General features: G+C 36.5%; 1 protein-coding gene across 2 annotated transcripts in view; it reads left to right on the top strand.

Annotated features, from left to right (window-relative positions):
- Positions 1-25,195, top strand: part of LOC115213643 (dynein beta chain, ciliary-like) — an 884,597-nt gene that overhangs the window by 470,967 nt on the left and 388,435 nt on the right. For both annotated transcript variants that reach the window (XM_036501971.1, XM_036501966.1), the window contains exons 26-27: positions 10,137-10,429; positions 19,172-19,328. In XM_036501971.1, coding sequence (XP_036357864.1) covers positions 10,137-10,429; positions 19,172-19,328 — 450 coding nt within the window. The remainder of the gene's footprint in view (positions 1-10,136; positions 10,430-19,171; positions 19,329-25,195) is intronic.

The following is a 25,195-nucleotide window of genomic DNA, read 5'->3' as shown; positions in this document are numbered from 1 at the left end:
GCCCTTCCTAATACCAACCACTCCAAGAGTAAATTGCACAGGTGCCATTTACATGACACTGGCAATGGCCATGACTACCATTCCTCTAGTGTCATTTACATGACACTGAAAACCAAGGCCAGATTTATTAGGGATAGGGGTCAATTACTACAGGCATCTGCTAGGTATTGGAGGCCCTTGCAATGAAGGGTATGTAGCACTCAATACAGAAGCCCCCACCACCTCCCAGCAATCAGGCAGGAAGTGGCTCTCTTTCAGTATACAAAGCTATCTTGACTTCTTAAAAAATATAATGGACTCTCTTTTATGATAAATAACCATAAATTTTGCCACCTTAGAGGCACTAATTTATTCAATTAAAAAACATTGGGACAATGACAGAGAGAAAGGAAACAACAGAACACTCCTGAAAATGTATATATGTATTTGTGAGTGTATGTGAGTTTGTGTATGTGTGTAAGTATGAATGTATATAAAGATAAAGAGATTGAAAGAAAGAAGTTATTGTCTCAAGGTCAATTTCCTTCTTTCATGAACAATGACTTTGACTTGACTGATTGCTACTAAAGGCACATGGACACACATGCATGCATGCACGTGCACACACGCACACATACACACATTTCTACTTCCAAACTTATTTCAGTGTGGCATTTTATGGTCTTATTTTATGTAACAAGTAACTCTCTCTTTTACTCTTTTACGTGTTTCAGTCATTTGACTGCGGCCATGCTGGAGCACCGCCTTTAATCGAGCAACTCGAACCCGAGACTTATTCTTTGTAAGCCCAGTACTTATTCTATCGGTCTCTTTTGCCGAACCGCTAAGTAACGGGGATATAAACACACCAGCATCAGTTGTCAAGCAATGCTAGGGGGACAAACACAGACACACAAATACACACACACACACACACATATATATATATATACGTATATACGACGGGCTTCTTTCAGTTTCCGTCTACCAAATCCACTCACAAGGCTTTGGTTGGCCCGAGGCTATAGTAGAAGACACTTGCCCAAGGAGCCACGCAGTGGGACTGAACCCAGAAGCATGTGGTTGGTAAACAAGCTACTTACCACACAGCCACTATGTTCCAAAATTAAAATTTTGAATTTAGTTTTAATTATAAAATTACATCTTTCAACAGCTAAAAGCATTCTTTACTGGCTTTAGAATTATTGCATATATATATTTAGACTAGCTTAAGGTGACCCGCTCTACATGTGGGGGAGGTGTGGTTGTTACTTTCTTTTCTTATCGCCACATTCTCCCTCTTTGTTTCTCTATCCTTTCTCATTTTCCCACTCTCTTACTCTTCCTTTCGGATTTTCCCCTCGCTTTCTCTTACTCTTTATCTTTCTCTATCTATCTCTCTGCCATTTATAAAAAAATTAGATTTCCGCGTTTAAATTACAAATCTGCTTCCACCTTACCATGTTGAAAATTTGATTGAAATTGGGCAAAAGGTGTCCGATCTAGACCACCAAGTGTCCCCCAAAATCAATAAAATCCCAGTTTTCACACCAAAGCAACCACTGTAGCACCATAAAACGTCTCCCAATCAATTTCCCCCCTCAAGTTACCCCTCTTGTAAATTTGAATCCCCTTCCAGCCCCATTTAGACCCCATTTTATATATAGATACAGACACACACATACACATATATAAATTAACCCAATAAGTATTGGATTCATAATATTTGTTCTCATGATTGTGTGGTGGTGGTGATAATAAAACTCTCTATGAATACAGACAGACGTACAGAGAGAGAGAGGGGGGGAGGGAGGCGGTGAGGGAAAGATAGTAGTAGCTGTCAAATGTTGTTATAGAGAGAAAGTGAAGGGAAGGGAGGAAACAGAGAGAGACAGAGGAAGACAGACAGATAAGAGAATCAGAGAAGACTTGTCAAAGTGTGTATTTTTTGCCCTAGTAACCACACCTTTTAAGATAGGGATTTCTAACCTAGCCCACTCACATCCTCACCTAATTTACATGTCCCTGTAAATTTTGGAGTCAATCTGACGTGATCTAGTGCTCTTTAAACCATTCCAATGCCAAAACCAGACAAACAAACAAACTTTCTCATTTCAGATTTATAGATATTGATGTTTTTTAAATCAAACCATTTTTTTCTTTTTTATTTTTTCCTATATTTTTTTATCATTCTCTCAAACACTTGGAATTACTATATGGAAGCAGGGTAAAATTGGTAACTTGATCAAAATGAATAATTTCTGATTTCTTGTTATTCTCTCTCTACTTGTTTGAAACCATTACATTACAATTATTGCATCCCCATTTTGTACCATTGCATCATCTTTGGGAGTGAAAATTGGTCAGTATAGTTTATGTAGTTGTTGAAATTGAGTGTTTGAAACAGGTGACAGGTACTATTTTTTTAAAGAAATGTTTCCTCAAATTTGACCTGATTGTAATTGAGATAGCTAAACAAAAAAAAAAACAAAAACTTTTGTCCTCTGCTTGGGTATATTTTAGGTGAAATATATCATTTTTGAGCATACTGATTCTGAAAATCACAACTATTTTTACCCATCCTGTCTACTTTACTTGCTTTTGACATTGGCATTTTTAGCCATTTTTGTAAAAATCGACTAGTTTTTACTGTTTTATGACTATTATTTGGATAATGTTGGTATTGCAAATCAAAGCAAAGTGCATTTCAAATGGTCTCTAACATTATTCAAGATCGTTAGATAGATAGATAGAGGAAAAGATACATGAAGGATTCAGGATCTGTCCCAGGTCAGAGTGCCCACATCATTGGGTACTACGGGCTGGTGTAGGACTACTTTTGCAATTTCCCTATAGATCAAGGTCTAGGACATGCTTAATGTTCATGACAGAAACACAAATATAAGACATTATTTAAGAAAAAAATATTTGAAAACAATATAAGAAAATCACATTTGTCAGAAAATACTATTTTAGTAAAGAACTTCAAATCATCATAAGTCATTCCAGCAAGGATCTTGACAGCTATGGAATAAATTTCCGTTTTTGTGATTGGCGTGAATGATTGGTCTCTGGGCTGTCCATTTTAATGCTCCAACAGTAGTCTGCCATCATTCTAATATCCCAACGTCCTTGATATCTTTCTTCCATCACTCTGATGTCCTGATGGAAATGCTCTTCTTGTTCATCACTTACATCACAGTTTTCAGGAAACCTGTCTAGATGACTGTGAAGGAAGTGTACTTTAATACTCATGTTAGCTCTGAGAGCATGATAGCATGTCAGTATATGTTCAACAAGTCTGCTGACTTCTTACTTCCCCAAAAGTTTTTAACAACAGCTACAAATGCATTCCACACGTTTGACTCTAGGACAGTCAAACTGCTTACGAAGTTCTCATCCTGAATAAGTTTTCATATATCAGGTCTATCATAAACACCTGCTTTCAGCTTCTCAATGCTGAGACCAGGAAATACTTCACCAATATACTTGAAGCAATGACCTTCCTTGTCTAGAGCTTTCACAAATTGTTTCATTAAACCCAGTTTTATGTGGAGAAGAAGAAAGACTATTTTCTCTTTTGACACAATTGAAGGATTTATAATGTTTCAGTTCTTCCCGAACAGGCCAAACCTTTTTCACCCAGTGCTGCTCTTTGGCACGGCTGTCCCATAAGCATAAAAAACATGGGTATTTTGTGTAGCCAGACTGTTATCCAAGTAAAAAGTGTAGCATTCTTAAATCGACGAAATGATCCAGTTATGACTAGAGTAGTTAATACTTTCCATCACCTGTTTTATCAGCTGGTACTTTTCTTTCAATGTAGCAGAGTGTCCAATCAGTATAGAAGCATACACATTAGTGTTGTGTAAAAGTACACACTTCAAACTGCGATTTGAACTATCGATAAATAACCACCATGAACAAGCATCATATTCATCAATGCCCAATCTAAGAAGTAATTGTTCAATTTCTTTACAAAACACAAGATCATTGTTTTGTTCAAAGAATGGGGTGAACTCAGCATCTCAGTTGCAGTAGAAAGTGACATTTGTTTTAACTGCTAACAAATTTTTCTCGTGAAGGTGTGATGCTAACATCTCTGCTGACTCTTTTGATAAATTCAGATCTTAAATTAAGTTACTCAGTTCATCTTGATAGAACAGTTTTGGTTCATTTGCTGATTCGAAACAGTCAAAATCACTGTCAGCTTGACTGGCATTATCAAAATTAGGGTTAGAATTGCTTTCAGTCATCTCCTCGTACTCTGGTTCTTGAGCATGTCATATGACTACAATGGAAACAGGAATATCAGCAAATCCCTTGAAAACTGGAACTGGAAAATCTTTAGAATGTCGTACAGGCTGAATAGCAGAGGGGATGGAGGGGTAGGATATTTTCTTTTTGTTCTTGTTGAATCCAACCAAGCTAACCATACAAAAGTAGCAATCATCATGATGATTCTCCGGTGCATGCCATATCATCAGAATCCCAAATTTAAGGGAGGTTTGAGTACCAGGCGTATACTCTCCTTGCACAATATTAATGTTTATAGTGTTTGTTTTGATGCTAATTTGCATTGTTATAGCTTGAAGAACTAAAAATAGTATTTAGAAATATCAGGACACAATAAAATTATTAGTTAAAAATTGTGATTTTTTTTTTTTTTAAATGTTTTATACAGCTTATGTGATGGGAGAAAATGGAGGTCATTTTTGGATTCAGCACCCCAAAATTAGCAAAGAAAAAAAGTTTCTTGCCCCAGCAGAAAAATTGTGTTGACCAATGTAATTGTCAGGTTTAAAACAAAAAGTCAAATTGGGGTAGAATGAGTAATGACTAATTTTAATAATTACTTCTCTTTAACTGCATTGTGCATAATAAATATATTATTGAAGAAAGCTACTCCAGCAGAGAATATTTTATGTTGAGTTTCATTAATTTTATAACATGCTATATTTTCCATGCTCTGCTTTCATTTGACCAAGATATTTAAAATTTTTGTTGCATTTATGATCTTTCTGACATCTTAGGATGGATGTTTATGTGTGTGAGTCTTTTCTCAAATGTAATTCTGGAAAACTGGAGAGGCAGATTTACCTTATCTTGTCTTACACATTTTGCTCCACCTAAATTTGTCTTATATGCTCAAAGAGAACAGTGATAATTTTCTGAAATAGTGTTCTGAATATGTTTTAAGTTTTACTACATTTAGAGAGCTGATATAGTTTTGGCAAGGAAGTGAACATTTGTAAAAAATATATTTTATTCAAAGTCAAAAGTGCAGTAACCCCACCTACCCATACTGGAAACTGGAAAAGATTTTAATTCTTGTGTATAAGGGGTCCATCAAACTTGAAGTGCTCTGGACCCCTGATGGTTTAAATCCAGTCCTGCTGGCAACATTTTCATGGGTGCCATTTACATGACATTGACAAAAGTAATTCTGCTGAATATTAATTTCCTATTTCTAATATTTGAATATGTACAAAACATCAAATTGGAACTAAATGATGTAATAGTCTATCTGGTACACTTGCAAGGCCGCTCTTCCAAAATTCACTTGTCTGTGATGAAAAATACTCCTCCAGTACTGTTTTGACCTCATCTACATGTTTTTTCTGCCCAAATGATTTTGAAGATTGTGGAATAAATGATAATAAGATGGGGCAATGTCTGGCAAATATGGTGAGTGGGGCATCATTTCCCATTCAAACTGCTCCAACCTTTGGAACGTCATACTCACTGTATGTGACCGAGCATTATCCTGATGGAAGAACACCTCTCGTGTTGAAACCAAAGATGGTCATTTTACTTCTTGCGTTGGCTTATGCTGCTCACAGTAGATCTCCTTTCTTATCATTTGGTTTGGGTTTAAAAGTTCAAAGTGGACTAAAAATCCTTTCATATCCCACGAAACAGATAACAACACCTTACATGGGTGAAGATCTTCTTTAGCCTGGGCTGCCAGTGTTTCTCCTTTCCCTACCCACTGTCTTCAGTGCTTGACATTTTTATAGAGAAACCATTTCTTGTTGCTAGTCACTATTCATAAAAAAGGTTCATTCATGAGACATGACAGCAAAGAAGATCACACATTCACTCCCTGCATGCAATTAGACTTGAAAAGTTTGTGAGGAACCATTGGCCCAATTTCCTGACTTTTCTGATCGCATGCAGGTGTCGATGAATGGTTGAATGACCAAATCCAAGATTCTCTGCTAATTCTTCAACTGTTTTGTTCCACTAGGGTTTGTAGGATTGTCTTTTAGGCTGTGGTTTCCAACTTGGAATTTCTGGAACCACTGTTGACACTAGTTTACACTTATTGTCTGATACTCCTATACTGCATTAATATTCCTTGCACTTTCCGTTGCATTGTTGTCTTTATTGAAGTCATAAAGCAAAATATGCCAAATATTCTCCTTTGTCCCTTCCATTATAGCTTTGAAAAAGTAACTGTTAAAATCAAACTGCACTCTTCAAAAGTTGCACTAAGAATAAGTTCAAGGTAAAATTACTACCAGCTTTTATAGCAAGTTGATGTAGGTAGTTTATCCTGACCCCCTCCATCTTTTAGTTCATTCAATTAAAAAAACCCACATTATTTATGGGTTGACCCAATATTACAGTAAATAGCATTGATTCCTTCCATTGTCCAAGTTTTCTATGACAGAATTCTTGTAAATTCAGTTCATTTTGGTATCCTTACTGGTAGTTATTTTATTGATTGCAGAGGGCTGAAAGATTTAAACTTGGAAAGTTGAGACATGCAACTAAATATAATAAGGCATTATCCTGACATAGCACATTTCACATTTGTCTTGCCTAACTTCACCAATAGAAAAGCATTTACTGCTTATTCTTACATTTCAGAAATATCTACATTATTATAGTAGTTTTATAGTATTTTCTAATCTAATGACTGTTATTCAATTACTATAAAACTATTTCATCATCATCATTATCATCATCATTTAACGTCCATTGTCCCTGCTGGTATGGGTTGAACAGTTTGACCAGGGCTGATAAGCTGAGGGGCTGCACCAGACTCTAGTCTGATTTGGCATGTTTTCAATGGCTAGATGCCCTTCCTAATGCCACCTACTCCAAGAGTGTAATGGGTGCTTTTGCATGACATTGGCATGGGTGCCAGCTGTGTGACACCAGTATCTACCATGACTACAATTTCATTTGGCTTGATGGGTCTTCTTCTCAAGCATCACATATTGTCAAAGGTCTTGGTCATTTGTCTTTGCATCCATGGGGTCTGACATTTTTACATGCCACCAACATAGGTGCAAGTCATGCAACACCAGCATTGGCCACATTACCCCATGAGGCCCAATGCTTGACAGGTGCTTTTTATGTGCCACCCACACAGGTGCCAGTTACATGAAACTGGTAATGGCCACGACTATGACTTCACTTGGCTTGATAGGTCTTCTCAAGCATGGCATATCACCAAAGGATTTGGTTACTAGTCATTGCCTCTGTGAAGCCTAACGCCCAAAGATCATGCTTCACCACCTTGTCTCATGTTTTCCTATGTCTACTTCTTCCACAGGTTCCCTTCACAGTTGAAGATCAGCACTTCTTTACACAGCTGTCCTTGTTCATAGACATCACATGACCATACCAGCACAGTCATCTCCTTTGTATACCACATCTGATGCCTCTTATGTCCAACTCTCAAGACACATACTCTCTGTCCTCAGTGGTCAGAGCTCATATTTCACTGCCATGTAGCACAGTTGTTTGCAACAAAAGCATCATACAAGCTGCCTTTCACTCTGAGGGAGAGGCCCTTTTTAGCTAAGAGAGGTAGGAGCTCTCTGAACTTTGCCTAGCCTATTCTTATTCTAGCAGCTATGTTCTCAGAGCATCCACCACCCCTACTGACTTGGTTACTTAGATAACAGACACTATCAACTACTTCTAGCTTACACCCCTGGCATTTGATGGAGTCTATTTTCTGTACATTTTTAGTGTTTATTGTACCTAGTCACCTTCTGCACACAAAACCTATTTTTCCAGTGAACAGTTAACCTTCTTCTGATATTGCTGCACCTCTTACGTGTCCATAGCTTTCACTGGGAACCTCTTATGAAATTTCTACCTATGCTTTTCCTAGAGATTGAGCAGGGTCATCTACCTGAACGGATTTGTGATTTGTCTGCTTTCCTACTTACTAAAAGTTTGTTTGTTGCTAGGTTAACTTTGAAATCCTTCAATTCCAGATCTTGTTTCCACACCTGAAATTTCTTTTCCTGTTCTGGTAGTGATTCAGTTATAAGAACAAAGTCATCAGCAATAGAGGAGCTCCCAGGGGTAGCACTTCTTAAATTCCTCTGTTATTGCTTGGAGGACTATGATGTACAAGAGGGGTCTGAGGACTGATCTCTGGTGAACCCCTACTTGTAACCTGAATTCATTACAATACTCATTGCCAACACTCACCTTACTGGTAGCGTCCTTGTACATGGCTTGTACAGCTCTTCCCAACCACTCATCTATCTCTAGTTTCTGCATTGACCACCAGATAAGGGATCATGGGACCCTGTCAAAGGCTTTATTTGTGTCAACAAAAGCCAAGTACAGAGGTTTGGTTTTGGCTAGGTACTTCTGAAGTGGCTTTACCAGAAATGTAGCATCAGTGGTACTTCTCCCTGACACAAAACCAAACTGCATTGCAACTAGACTAACCCTGTCCCTAATTAGCTGGGCTATGACCCTCTCCGTGTCTTTCATCACCTGATCCAACAATTTGATACCCGTATAATTATTTCTATCTAAGTCACATTCAAATACTGCTGTATTGGTATATGATTTTGCTGAGATTTTCTCTATACAGATATCTGTATAAAGAAGCTTAATTTAAATAAGCTTAGAATATATATTACTAGCAGTATCGCCCGGCGTTGCTCAGGTTTGTAAGGGAAATAACTATAAAGCATTTTTAGAGAGTTATAGCCAAAAAATAGCAAAAAAATAGAAAAAAAATTATGGTAAATTTTTTTTTGAGAGTAAAAAAAGGTTGAGTTGCGTCCCCTAGACAGTCTGTGGTTTATTTTTTTTGATTCTCGACCCCATGTCGAATTTATCGATTTTTTTCAGAACTGGGGGAACTTTTCAAAATTTTCGCCGCGTTAGATTTGAATTATGACATTGGGCTATGTGTGTGTCAAGTTTCATCAGAATCGGTTGAAAGCCGTGGTCAGAGTGAGGGTACAAGCAAACAGACACACAGAAACACGCACAGACAAACTGCCGTTTATATAGAGAGAGATAATTGGTGTTACTTTTATTCTTATTAATTTGGGGTAAGAACTAAATTATATTTTTCAGCCATAGAACTATAGTTGATTTTTAGTGGGTGGGGAAAAAGAAATTGTGATATTGTTGACTTACCTATATGTATTTGAACGGAAATGGTTTCAGCTAGAAATTATACCTCCTAAATAATAGGAGAATGACAATATATCAACAAAGGGCTCATACATTTGTTGATTGGCAGTAGAAGTAATGTTAATAACAATAGCATTGGTGTTATATCACCTTGTATGTGGCGAGCTGGCAGAAATGTTAGCACGTCGGGTGAAGTGCTTAGTGGTATTTTGTCTGTCTGTACGTTCTGAGTTTAAATTCCACTGAGGTCAACTTTACCTTTCATCCTTTTGGGGTTGATGAATTAAGTACCAGTTGCATACTAAATTCGATCTAATTGACTGGCACCCTCCTCCATAATTTCAGGCCTTGTGCCTAGAGTAGAAAGATTATATCACCTTGTATTCACATATGCATTCACAGCAGTAGTACCAGCAGCAGCAGCAGCAGCAGCAGCTGTTGTTGTTGTTGTTGTTTCCCTAACATAAGCCTGTTTCTCTTAAGAATCTACACTGCTTTTATAAATCACTGAATGGATCATATTGGTCACTAGTTTCTGTAGCAACAATTACATCATAAAGAAATATAAGTCAACTGCTTGACTGGAAGCTATGCATATTGCATGTCAACTGAAAGAATTTTCAGCCTGTAATTTTGAACTTGACTTAATTTACTGTTGTGTTTCTGAGCTTTTAATATCCTTAGGGACAATAGTCAAATTTCAAACCCCTTGATATCTCTTGTGTAAACATCTTTTAAATTTTTTTCAGGTCAACCAACTTAATGCTTTGATCAATATGTTAGTTGGAGATCTAAGCAAAGGGGATCGTCAGAAAATAATGACTATATGCACTATTGATGTACATGCACGTGATGTGGTTGCAAAACTAATTTCTGCAAAAATAGACAGTGCACAGGCATTTACTTGGCTGTCACAACTACGACACCGCTGGGATGAGAAAGAAAAAGACTGCTTTGCCAACATTTGTGATGCTCAGTTTCAGTATGGTCATGAATATTTAGGAAATACTCCTCGACTTGTTATAACTCCACTGACTGATCGGTAAGATATACATAAGTACATATGCACGCACACACACACACACATCATCATCATCATCATCGTTTAACATCCACTTTCCATGCTGGCATGTGTTGGATGGTTTGACATGGAGCTGGCCAGCCAGGGAGCTGTCCAGACTCTACTTGTCTGTTGTGGTATGGTTTCTACAGCTGGGTGCCCTTCCTAAGACCAACCACTTAACACTGGCACAGGTGTGTTTACATAGCACCAGCATGGGCACATTGATGCAGCACCAGCATGGGCACTTTTTATGTGGTACCAGCACCTGAAAGGACAAGCTGGTATGTGTGGAAGCAACAGTTTTACTTAGGTTAACATGATTTTACTTAGCTTGATGCATTTATCTATACACACACACACACACACATCTTTATAACATGTAGAAAACAAGGTTTGAGGAAACTGGTAGTGATCAGCATTGGCAAAAATTATACAATTTTTGAGTCTGGATAAGTTTGTAAACTCAAATTCCACACACCCAAACTCTCTCTTTCTCTCTCTCTCTTTCTCTCTCTCCCCCTCTCTCTATCTCTCCCTCTTTCTCTCTCCCCCTCTCTCTCAAATACCCATACCAACACACACATTCAAATTCGCTATGAATATGTTAAATATGTTTTCCCACTAGATTTCCTTTTGGCACTTTTATGTTTGGTCTGGAGGTAGGAGCTATGCTATCTTCTTCCTCTAATCCCAAAGCCAATAATATTGGTTTCAGATTTTGGTACAAGGCTAGCAATTTCAAGGAGGGAGTAAGTTGATTGCATCAGCCCCAGTATTCAACTGGTAATTATTTTATCAGCACCAAAAGAATAAAAGGCAAAGTCAGCCTCGAAGAAATCTAAACTCAGAACATAAAAACAGATGAACTGTTGCTAAGCATTATGCTAACAATTCTGCCCACTTGCTGCGTTATCCTAAAGCCAGTTCACAGTTGCAGGAAAAACATGAGTAATAATATAAGACTTGAAGATAAATGACTTCATTCCAGTCTGTTGAGTGGCTTAGGTTCGGATGCACTTTGGACTGTCTGTACATGTAGTAATAATCCTGTTCCAAATATGGGTCTTACTTGAGCTTTGTATAAAATTAGTAACTTTTGGGAACTGAAGTATTTTCTGGCCCTGGAAAAGAAGTACAGTCTTTGTAATGCCTACCAGTGAGGACTATAGGAAAACAGGTTTCTACATTTTCTTTGTGAAAGATGATCATCAAGGAGAGAGAAGTGTTTAAACTATCAGATAATGTAGTTGTTAATGACTGCTTTCTCTACTTGGAATGAGATGGTGGAAGTGAGAGTAACAAGTAGATAGTCAACTGGGGGTCAGCCATTTTATGCATTTTAGAAAATCAGAATAGTTCCCTGTAGTGAGAGTAAGGAAGAAGAATTTCACAATGATATGGACTGGCCCTGAAGTAATGGAAGTGTCACTACAAGAGTCACTTTGAAGCAACTGGAGGTACTTTTGTACTTATTTGTATGTACTGATGAATCTAAAGTAGTGGAGGGAGATAGTTTGGGAAAATTTTAACTAGGATACGTAGTGCTGAGTTGGATGCAAAGCAGGAAGCAAATGTGAAGTACTGCTTTTAGAGCCACCATGGTTGAGAAGTATCAGGAAAGACCATTCTGCAAAGTCTGCAAAGTTCCTTTTGTGAAACCAAAAGAATCAGCTACAGTTTGAGAGGTAGGAGAAATTGTGGGCTGTATGATGCCGGGATTTTCTTTGTATTTTGGGCAGGAGAGTTAACAAGTTGTTCAAAAGGTAGCATATTTTGTATTTTGCAGGTTATACATTCTTATTCATCCTTATTAATCATGACTTGTATCTTTGAAATTTGATGCCAGAAAAGTTCCAACACATTTTAATATATTTCAATTTTTTGTTGACTAAACAGAATTTTTATGCATTTGTGTTTGTTAGCATGCAAATATCAGGTTGAATAAAAAGTAAGCAATGTTTTGAAGCATGAAGAATTTGTACTGGATTTTTGCAGTTTTGAATTTTTTTAAAACATTTTTTTGCAATTGTCTGATAATATAGACATAGACTTGCCCAAATGCTTCAATAAATTAATATTGATATTTTTTTGACTTGTTACAATCATCAGAAATGGAACTGTCAAATGTGATATTCGAGCAGTTTTGCTAATCAACTTCAAAAATGGACATAAGGCAGCTGAAACTGCTCATGATATCAATGAAACATTTAGTGAGGAAATGATCAGTGAGTGGTCAGCTCAAAAATGGTTTAAACAATTTCACAGTGGAGACCTGAGCCTTGAAGATTGTGAGCATAGTGAACACCCATCGGTCATTGATGATGGTCAATTAAAGATCATCATTGAGAAAGATTCACATGAAACCATTCTATATACTCTCTTCAAACAAAGGTTATATGATGCTTACCACCATGCAGTATTAAGTGAGATGATGCAAGGTGGAGCATTAAATGCAGAGGATGTGCAGGGCTTGAAAGAAATGGAGCATGCTTTGCTGGATGTATGATATTAGTATGATTAAATGAAGCACAGATGAGATAAGAGGGAAACTAGGTACAAGAGGTATCAGATATAGTGTACAAGAGAGATGACTGAGTATATAAAGGGGGTGGGGCGGGGGTGAGGCTATTGGATAGCAATGATATAATGAACAGGGCTGTGAAGACAGGATTGGGGGGGGTGCGAGATAACCATAGTGCATGAAAGTGATGTGAGGAAGAGAAGAGATGTAGTTTGGTTTGTTGGGGTGGGGTGTGACAATTTTCTTGTTATGTGTGGGTGGAACACATAGCTCTTCAAGAACTCAATATCACTGATGTGGGCAGGTCTCCTCAAGAACCTTTCTAGGCCCACTGTAATTTCTTCTGTGAGACCTAACATCCTTACCACTTCATCCTATGTCTTTTTGGGACTCCCTTTTACACAAGTGTCTTCCACTTTCAGTGATCAGCACTTTTTATACAGCTGTCTTCATCCATATGCATCACATGTCCAAACCAATGCAGTCTTCTCTCTTGCAGGCTGCATTTGATTCCTCTTATGTTCACTTGTCTCTCAATACATTTGCATTTTGTTGTACATGTACAAATGATTGAAACAGGTAATAGAATATATATATATATATATATATATATATATATATATATAGATATATATACGGGTGTGTGTGATTGTGTATAGAAGAATATATTAATAAAAGGAATTCCAACCTTATCTGATTTTCACGTTTTATTTACAATCTTATAATGATATAAGATAATATAATCTAATAAAATAAAATAAAATAATAGAATGTTAAATGTTCATTCTGATTGAACTAGTACTTTCATGCATTAAATTCTGCAATCTTCAGGTTCATGTAGTAGTGGTGACAGTCATGCTTCACAATTTTTGACTGTAGCGAGATGATTGAATCTGTGCCTTAAATACAGCTGTGTAGGCTCCAGATTGCTAGGTTTTGCAAACTGTATTCTGACCAATCAGTGTGTAGTATCACTCAATTTCTTAAGCTGATTGGTTTAGGCATCATGCTTTGTTGGACATGTCAAGAGTCCTGTATCTTAACCCTGGCCGAGGCAGCAATTGCTGGGCTATTTTTAGAAATGTTGTAAATAGCCTTTGTCAGAGATTTTTATATTTTTATATTTCAATTGTCATCATCATCATTGTCAGCACCTTAATTATTGTTGCTAGTGGTGATGGTGGTGGCAATAGAACTTTTAACCCTAAATAAGATAATTTTCCTGCTATCTAAGTATCATTATTATTGCTTATTTAGCTTGGGTTCGAATTTATCAATAAAATTCTTTTCTCTGATTTTCCTCTCGATTTCACTTGGGCTGTGTAATTTGTAGAATGGAAATATTATATATATTTTCCGACCACATGTTGCTAGGTGGTTACTCAAAGGTATCTGACTGACCTCTGGGTCTCTAATCTGTTGCCGGTGTACACATGAGCGTTCTGATAGTGCATTTCCCGTCTGACCTACATATATTTCTTCACAATTTGGGCATTTGATGCAGTAAATTAAATTTCTGCTTTTGCAGTTCATATTCGCGTTTGTGAATATTTTCCCGGTTTTTGTGTTTATATATTGGCTGGTATGTATGAATTGGCATGTGCCACATTGGCTATCATTGCATTTAGATACAGTGAATGTTTGGTCTTTGTTGCTAAGGTCAAATTTTGCCTTTGTTAGTAATTTTTTCAAGTTTTTAGGCTGTCTTTTACTAAGAACCGTAGCTCGATCCATGATTATGTCTTTTAATTCATTACTTTGGGCAATGATTCGAACCCAATTGGCAATGATTTGAACCCAAGCTAAATAAGCAATAATAATAATAATACTTAGATAGCAGGAAAATTATCTTATTTAGGGTTAAAAGTTCTATTGCCACCACCATCACCACTAGCAACAATAATTAAGGTGCTGACAATGATGATGATGACAATTGAAATATAAAAATATAAAAATCTCTGACAAAGGCTATTTACAACATTTCTAAAAATAGCCCAACAATTGCTGCCTCGGCCAGGGTTAAGATACGGGACTCTTGACATGTCCAACAAAGCGTGACGCCTAAACCAGTCAGCTCAACCAACCAATCAGCTTAAGTAATTGAGTGATACTACACACTGATTGATCAGAATACAGTTTGCAAAACCTAGCAATCTGGAGCCTACACAGCTGTATTTAAGGCACAGATTCAATCATCTCGCTACAGTCAAAAATTGTGAAGCATGACTGTCGCCACTACTACATGAACCTGAAGATTGCAGAATTTAATGCATGAAAGTACTAGTTCAATCAGAATGAACATTTAACATTCTATTATTTTATTTTATTTTATTAGATTATATTATCTTATATCATTATAAGATTGTAAATAAAATGTGAAAATCAGACAAGGTTGGAATTCCTTTTATTAATATATATATATATATTATATATGTCCAACTCATGCTAGCTTGTCCAACCCATGCTAGCATGGAAAGCAGACGCTAAACGATGATGATGATGATGATGATGATACTCTCCTACTTTTTTCAGTCATTTGACTGCGGGCATGCTGGAGCTCCACCTTGCAGAGTTTTTTAGTCAAACAAATCGACACCAGGACTCATTCATTAAGCTTAGTACTTATTCTATTGATCTCATTTGCCAAACCACTAAATTATGGGGTCATAAACCACTGGTTATCAAGTGGTGATGGGGGAATAAACACAGACACATATACACACACATATATATATATATATGACAGGCTTCTTTCAGTTTCCATCTACAAAATCCACTCACAAGGCTTTGGTTGGCACGTAGCTATTCATCATTTAACATCAGTTCTTTATAACCCATCTATATATTCTACATAAATGTATTCTTACCTTAGTTAAAAAATTAAAGCTTAATTTATGGTCTGATTCATTTGAAGTGGTTGACTGGTTTAATTCTATTAATAGCAAGAAGTGCACTATGTTTATCCAGTTTGACAGTTCTAGTTTCTATTCTTCTTTCAACCTAATCGTACTTAACAAAGCACTCTGGCTCACTCACAACAAAACAGGTCTCACCAGGGATGAAATTAATATAGTGTTAGCCACCAGAAAATCTATTATTAAATTTGATAACAAGCTATGGGTCTGTAAAGATACACCCAACAGTTTTGATGTCATGATGGGGAGTTTTGATTTGGTCGGTATATATGTCCTTTATGAGATGGCTGACCAATTCCCAAACATCAATGGAGGTCTATATCATAATGATTGTCTACTCTACCTTCTAAATGCTTCTAACCAAAAATTTTTCCGAAACATGGGCTGGAGCATTTTTTTTGACGATGATATAACTAAAGCCAACTTTTTAGATATAACCCTTAATTTGCATAATGATTCATATTTCCGATACTATAAACCCTCAACTAATTTAAAATCTATTAACTCTTTCAGTAAGGCTATTACAGAGAATTTAGTTAGGAATATTTCACTTAGACTTTCTAGATTATCTGCTAATGTTGATACCTTCAACAATAAAGCTGAATTTTATAACTCTGCATTACTTAAAGCAAGCTATAAAGAAAAATTACCTATATTAACCCTATTGACATTAATTCTACCTCTATTTGTAGAGTAATGATAAGATATTCTTTTGGACAACTGAGATGAAGAACTACCTATATAAAAAAAGATGTCAGAACCAGAAGTAATTTTACATTGATAAATAAAGTTTCTAGTTCTTGAATTATTACTAAGAAAATGAATGCGAACACTAACCTTGGTTAGTGTTAACAAAATCAATGTTAGTATTTTCATTAAGTGGATTTGTATTTAACAACTTATTATTATGCAAAGAGATGATTTGTGAAAGATTTTTTGTGTTAGAAAAACCTATCCTCACTTGGTGTGAATTTGGTGTGAATTTCTTGGGAAATTCTTTTCTATAGCTTCATGAAACTGGTAAGGGAGGTTTCATGTGGCTTAGCATTTCTTATATACTAGAAGTAGTTGATAGCTTCCGCTACCGAGGTGACCAAGTCAGTAGCGGGGGTGGGTGTGCTGAAAGTGTAACTGCTAGAGTAAGAATAGCCTGGGCAAAGTTTAGAGAGCTCTTACCCCTGCTGGTGACAAAAGGCCTCTCACTCAGAGTAAAAGGCAGACTGTATGATGCATGTGTACGTACAGCCATGCTAATTGGTAGTGAATCATGGGCTGTGACTGCTGAGGATATGCGTAAGCTCACAAGAAATGAAGCCAGTATGCTCCGATGGATGTGTAATGTCAGTGTTCATAATCGACAGAGTGTAAGTACCTTGAGAGAAAAGTTGGACCTAAGAAGCATCAGTTGTGGTGTGCAAGAGAGACGTTTGCGCTGGTATGGTCATGTGACGAGAATGGCTGAAGATAGTTGTGTGCAAAAGTGCCACACCCTAGCAGTTGAGGGAACCTGTGGAAGAGGTAGACCCAGGAAAATCTGGGACGAGGTGGTGAAGCATGACCTTCGAACTTTAGGTCTCACCAAGGAAATGACTAGAGACCAAGACCTATGGAAGTATGCTGTGCGTGAGAAGACCTGGCAAGACTAGTGAGACCATAACCCATGACCTCTACCTGGTATGTAGCCAGTCGACTTATACATACCTTTCCTTCTTGGGACACAAAACTCCACTTGTGAAGACCCGTTGAGGCAAGTGAAAATCAAAATCAAAATCAAACCAAATCAAATCAGATATCAGAAAGCAGAACCAAAATCGAAGTCGATCAACATCAATGGAAATTGCAGCTGTGATACCAGTGCCGGTGACAAGTAAGCGAACCATCCGATCGTGGCCGTTGCCAGCCTCGCCTGGCCCCCATGCCGGTGGCACGTAGCACCATCCATTCGTGGCCGTTGCCAGCCTCGCCTGGCCCCGTGCTGGTGGCACGTAAAAAGCACCATCCGTCCGTGGCCGTTTGCCAGCTCCGTCTAGCACCTGTGTGGGTGGCACGTAAAAAGCACCCACTACACTCACGGAGTGGTTGGCGTTAGGAAGGGCATCCAGCCGTAGAAACACTGCCAGATCAGACTGGGCCTGATGCAGCCTTCTGGCTTCACAGACCCCAGTTGAACCGTCCAACCTGTGCTAGCATGGAAAGCGGACACTAAATGATGATGATGATGATGATGATGATATTTGAAAAAATGTGTAGACATAACCCATAAGTAAGTAGAATGAATATGCTACTTTCTTAAAATTTGGTACATTTTAATTTTCCTTTTACGTATTTCTGTTTTTGAAAAACCTTATCAAAAATATGTATTCAGATGGAATATGTAGAGAGAAAAGAGCTATTAATAAAATTAAATTAAAATTAAAAGTAAGATTAACATTCATAGTTTACTTTCCTTTTTCCTGCAAGAGCATGTAGTAATTTCTATTAGCTTTGGTGGCATAAGTTGAACTGTCTATGACCACAAATTATTACTATCTGCTTTTTAGTGTGGTCAAGACTTGTTATCAATAGGAGTGGCTGTAGATGTTGAATAACATATTCTCAATATAAAATATATTCTCAATATAAAATAGTGTACATTTAGACGCAAAAGAAAACAGGTAATTTTTACATGCTAGAAGAAGCAGTCAAAACGACCAAAACCACATTTAATAGCAATTTTCGAAAGAAACGAAAAGTAAAAACTTTTACCTTGTTATTTTTTGCTGTTATACCTGGGTTTCAAATTTCTTTAGCAAATAAAATAATCTGCTAGGCGAATTCTCATCAGTAACTGGCCTTAACAACTAACTTATAATTCAGAGACAAATAACACGTGTCTCATCTTTATATGTTATAATTTTCAAAATTCAGCATGCAAGTGCAGTTTCAGTCGGCAGTAGATGGATAATGCTGAGCTGATTCTTCAAGAATGTTAATTTTTGGTCGTTTTGAAATATCTTTTGTAGCTAAATGGGAAAACAACTTTATTTTCTGTTTACATCAATTTTATATCAATTTAGACATTTGACTCAAGAAGGGAGCTAATGACAGAGTATGGGATTGTTTGACTTGATAGAATTAGTATACAAATCTCTTCACATGTATTGGTCAATAAACTGTTTTATGTGTCTGTACTTATTTTTTCTGTAAGGTACAGTCTTTGGCAGGTTTGAATTCGTGAATATGAGATCAATGAAAAACAGATTGAACAGTATAACTCCTAAAAATATTTCACCATTGCTTTTACAGATGTTACATAACATTAACTCAGTCTCTTCATCTTATCATGAGTGGTGCCCCTGCTGGTCCAGCTGGTACTGGTAAGACAGAAACAACTAAAGATTTAGGAAGAGCATTAGGAATCATGGTATATGTCTTCAATTGCTCTGAGCAAATGGACTATAAGGTGAGTTTTAACTGTTGTTATTAACCCTTTTGTTTCTATATTTCTGACCAAAATACACCCCCATGAGTTTCAATTAAATTCTAAAATAATCATGAATTTAGACTAGTTTCATTAAACATCTGTAACATTTTTACTTATCAACATATTAATGTGAGATTTGGAACATAATTGAAGAAAGGATTCTTAATCAATTCTATTACATAACTTTTGTCTCAAAGTGACTCTAATTACAGGAAAATACAAGTAAACTGAGTAAAATATTAAAATATTAAAATTTTGTTTAAACATCACCATAGAAAATGAGTCATCAGCTAATATTCAATTGGGTATGCAACAAAATTTTAATATAGAAGAATTGTGCACATCACCAGATTATCTGTTGAATTTAATGCACAGAAGAATAGGTGTTCCATAAAGGTAAAATAAACTGAAATACTAGAATTTATTTTGAAGAAAACTAGAAAATTAAACACATCAACTAAATGAAATATACACATACATGAATACACAAGAACATATATAATAAAGACACACATGCGCACAAACAAACAAAAGGGAATGCAATGTAAATAACGGACAGAGTCAAGACTATTGAAAAGGTTGCAACACACAACGAAAATTTTAGAAAATAAAAATAAGAAATAAGTGGAAATTTTACCAGTGAGTGTGTTAAATAATAAGGCACTAAAAGAGAATGACTCTCCCCAGACACAACAGAATATATAATAAAGATTTACACTAGAAATTAAATCAAAATTTGTCACTCACCTTACAGGCAAATTAAAGTTACAGGTAAATTAAAATTACTAGTAAATAAAAATTAAAAACGAAGTAAATTTGAAAAATATTTATACAGTCTAATCATACATATATTCAATATTCACACAATATTTCTATCATGGAAAGTTGTAAAACATCCCATTCTACATAATGCAACCTTGCAGAATGCACATTGGAAAGAAGTTTCAACTGGCCGTCCACTGGGAGTTTTTCTTTGTTGATGTAGACATTCATGGCACTGCCTTTTGTGACCCCTGATTTTTTCTGAACTCAGAAGGATGTCTCTCTGGCAGGTTTTGCTTTTCCTTCCTGCAGTTATTTTTTTGAAGGAATAACCTGTCCTCAACTGCACCACTACATCTGCTTGGAACTACAGATGGCCACACCGGTTGCAAGCCCTTGCTGATTTGGTATATACTATAAATGCTTTTACAATGTTCATGTTTACTATATACAAACCAGGTATTGCCACCATTTATTACCCGGTCTACTAGCTGGATAATAACTCATCATTTGGTTCAGCTGATCTACACTGCCCATGTACCTGTTATAATCAAGGTTCACAAATGGGGTGCCATTTTCATCTACACATAGTTGTGCACTGGTAGATAGAAAATTTATCTGCCTCTTATCTCTGTATGCGGTCGCTAACAGATTATTTTACCTCTCTTTTTTAATTTTGCTTTTTTTATATCCAATGGCAGCCCTTTTCTACTACCAATTACTGTAGCACACATATACATTGTCACAGCTTCTAAATCCACTGCAAGTTTGACTGAACTAAATAATCGGTCAAAAAGTAACATATGGCCCTGGTTATGATATGGAAGTGATAAATTCCAGACCACACCGTACCCTAATATTATTGTCTCTTTTCCCAGTATAAAAGCTAACTCCACAGCAGTACCCAGTATTTGCTTCACATATTTTCCAAACTTTGATACCCCATTTCATGAGCTTTCCTAGCATATACTGTTGGAAGCATACCCTTCCTTTATACCCCACCATGCTCTCATTGATGGATAAGTATCTCTCAGGGTTGTAAAGTGTTTTATATGCATTTTGAATGCAGTCAATGAGGGGTCTTATTTAAAATAAGGGATCAAAGTTCAGTTCTCCACATACTGGGGTACTGCTTGTGTCTCTTGCATGTAAATACTGGTTCAGTTTCACAAACCATATTTGTGACATAATATGGAAATGTGCTGATCACCAAAAGGTTCCTGATTGCTCCAGTAATTTGTAATCCTGGGTAATTGTCTTATACCCATAATAATATTTATGGCAAAAAATGCCCATGTTTCTTCTGTGGTAGTGGGAAACCACAAGCTATCTTTTTTTCCAGTTTGTTTATATTCTGCGTAACGGTTTGAAGCCAGTGATGGCTTCAAACAAGAATACTAGAAAAAATAAGAAAAAAAAGTCTAATGGTTTCGCTTCCTGAGAAAGACTATGGGTAGACCCTATCTCCTCAAAAAAATTGTTAATAAAAATGTTTTTTAAGTTTTTACTCCATTGTCCTCACTGTTGCTATCACTGCTTTCAGTTTCTTCAGAATCACTGCTTTCAGTTTTGGATACAGAAATATCTTTTTCATTCTTGTACTCCAGGTGCTTTTGTACTTCATTCTTTTTCTCAATATCTCCATATCTTCTGTTGAAAAACCTTCAAATTTGGAATCACTGCTTGATAACATGAAACACCTATCTATTTTTAATGTTGAAAAAAATTGACACAGAAAAAATGTGGGAAAAAAAATCTCCCAAAATTCACTAAGTTCAGATATCACATCAAACAATGTTGGATACTACAACTCAACTATTTAAAAAGTGATATCACGTGCTTTCACAAATGTGTTCAAATTCACATTTAGATAATGGGTTGGTCGTTTGAACCAAAATTTTTCAGCCAGCTATGGCTAGTATTGAAAGGGCTAAACATATGTGTATGCTTATGATGATTTCCATTTACATGTATAATTCCAATTCCATACCAGTGATAGCCTTTTGAATCACAAGCACTTTCAAAGCAAAAAATACTTGAGTGGAAGTGATACATAACTGTTTTCTGATGACGATGTACTTGTTGCAACATTTATTGAAGAAGCACAAGAGCTTGGGAATCATTTTCCTAATTTGAGTAAAGCTTTCAGTTTCACCACCAGCATTAAAACAATCAAAGTCATTCATCAGTCAAAGCACCATCCCCGAACAAAAACAGGTATAAAACAACAACCAGTTCATCAATTCACTACCACTCCTATCACCACTATTGACAAAAACTTAAAATATATAAAGATCTTCAAATATTTGGGGAGTACGTGGGCTCAATTACCCCACTTGACAATGAAACAGTCATCTGTAGAGCCAAAGTTGCAAATGTGTGATGAACAAAGAATCTCATTAGAAACAATAAATAATTAATTTCTACAAAACTGCAATCCTTTCTATTTTCTTATAGAGACTGGAATTTCAGTGCCCTGTAAATCACATATCAACCAGTTTGATGGCTTTCCTAAGGTAGCCAGAGTATGTGATAGAGTTCTTAAGCTCAGGTTTGTTTTGCAGAGTAGTACAGCAACAATTATCTCTACCTTTGCCCCTCAAGTGGGTCTACCAAATGAACAAAAGGACTGCTTCTATGATATCTTTCAGCAGGCTACCTCAAAGACGAATAACAATGATCTCATCTTTGTGGATGGTGATTTCAATGAACATGTTGAACAGCAGCTAGGTATCTTCAATTGTGTACATGGGGGCCATGGAATTGGTTTTTGAAAGAAGGAACAAGACTACTGGAGATCTGTGATGTAAATAACTTATTGATTTGCAATACCAATATCAGAAAGCTAGACAGCTACCTAATAACTTATCAGTTGTGTGACCATGCTAGTAAGATTAATTACATTCTCACCAGACAGTGAGATACATAAATGCAAAGACCTTCCCTGGTGAAGAATGTACCCCCCAGCATAAACTAGTCATTAATGACTTTAGACTTCAGGCCAAAAGGGTGCCAAGAAGACCAATCTGGAAAACAAGGATCTGGAAGCTTAAAGATCCTCTGTATGGTCAGAGATTTAGGGACATCCTAATTAAGAAATTTGAAAAGAAGGAGGAAGAACTACAGATTTGTAACATAGAGGTACAACTGGGAATTCCTACAGAACAGCTGGCTGAGTGCCACAGACTAAATCTTCCACTGGTGCAAAGTCCCATCCAGACTGAGAGTGGCATGGTGATAGAATGATGCTGCAAACAAAGAAACAAGCTTGGAAGGACTGGAAGTGTGAGGGTAGCAGGGAATTTCCTCAGATAGCCAGAAGGGAAGCTAGGAGGCAGATATATTTAGCCTGGGAAGTAACTCGCATCTTTCGCCAAATATATATGCATATATATAGAACCCCCCCCCACACACACATGCAGCATAAAAGTTCATATGTCTACATCCGCACAAGCACAAAGAACAACAGGATTAAGGGTAACAATACAGAAAAAAGGCATAAGGAAGTATACAAAGAGTAAACCAAGTTCATATATGCACGCATGCACACACATGCCCATATATATATACATACCTGCACACATCTATATACGCATACACACACACGCATGCACAAAAAGGATTATACATACGCCCCCCCCCCAAGTAAAAATACTGAGTAAAAACGTCTATACATATATGTACTCTTATGCCCACACACCCGCACACATCTATATACATACATACCCGCACACTTGTACACAACCACACAAGTGTAGAAATGAATCCATATAAATGTCTATATAGGCACAAGGAAAAATGCAAGGTGGAAGGTAGAGTACAGAAAAAATTATTATGTGTAAAAAAATAATATATCTATAAACGAAAATCTCTATATATAAAAATATATGAAAAAATAAGAGTAAAAGGTATAATGTTAAAAATTTGTGCGTGGACATAATATAGAAAGCAAGTTCTATCTGTAGTATTGGCGGGACCAAAAACGTAACAAAAATTTGGTTACGTGTGGGCATCATCCGAAAAGTTCTGTCCTTGAGTTTAGACATGTAGCAGGGTCTAAGCTGCTTTTCCAGATAAGCCATCTTTCCATGTCGCATAGATTGCACTTTCCGCCACCATTGGTGTAGGGTTTACATTCAGCTAAAATCTTCCAATGGATGTTGTAACTGACACCTTTATCTTTTAATGACCATATATGATTGGATAATTTTGTCGCTTTCCTTTTGTCTCAGTGTCTAAAACTCAAGGTGTGGTTATTGAACCTGACCTTGAAATTACCCACTGTAAGGCCCACGTATTTCTTCATCGAAACGGTGTCTTTAGTGGGTATAGAGTCCATGGTAGCTTCATAATTGATGGTCTCGGACATGCAAGCTCCATTTAGTGGGCACAATTTTTTTATTCCTGCTTGAACAGCTGTTTTCCTATTTTGGTTTTTGTGTGTTGTGTGCGATTATGTTTTTAAAATTGGTAGTTGAGCTGAAACTAATTTTTAAGTTGTGTTTATTGAAGAGCTTCCTGTAAGTATGGTTAACTGGAAAATGTCTATCTATCAGTGCTAAGAAATATTTACCTATATTGAAGGTCACCTCGGGTGAGTAGGGAGGTGTGAAGCAGATGATCTTCCTATTTCTATTTCTCCTCTTCTTTATTGTTGGGCTAGTAACAGGTGTATAGGTTATTTTTTTGCTAAAACCACTATCTTTTAGAGCCTTATTATATACTGGGGCAACACTATTAAAAATGTCCTTATCGGAGGAGAGGCTAGAAATTCTCTTCCTAATGTTTTGAACTAAATTTTTAAATACTATAGGGAGATGGCATGAACCTACATTAATATAACTAAGTTTACCATTGGACTTCCTATAAGGCTTATAAATGTTCTTATTTAGATCTAAGGAAACATCTAGGAAATTGACAACTGTCAGGTTGGTATCTATAGTTCTACTAAGTCCGAGGTTTTTCATTAAATGGATAATATCCTTCCTAGATAGATAGAATAACACATTATTAATTGCTAAATATTTTATTTATTATATCTTTTTCATAACACTATTTCCATCATTACTCTAAAATAATTTCCA

This window comes from Octopus sinensis, linkage group LG1, assembly GCF_006345805.1.
Source record: "Octopus sinensis linkage group LG1, ASM634580v1, whole genome shotgun sequence".
NCBI classification, from domain to species: Eukaryota; Metazoa; Mollusca; class Cephalopoda; order Octopoda; family Octopodidae; genus Octopus; species Octopus sinensis.
This window is presented reverse-complemented; position numbering and strand designations above follow the sequence as displayed.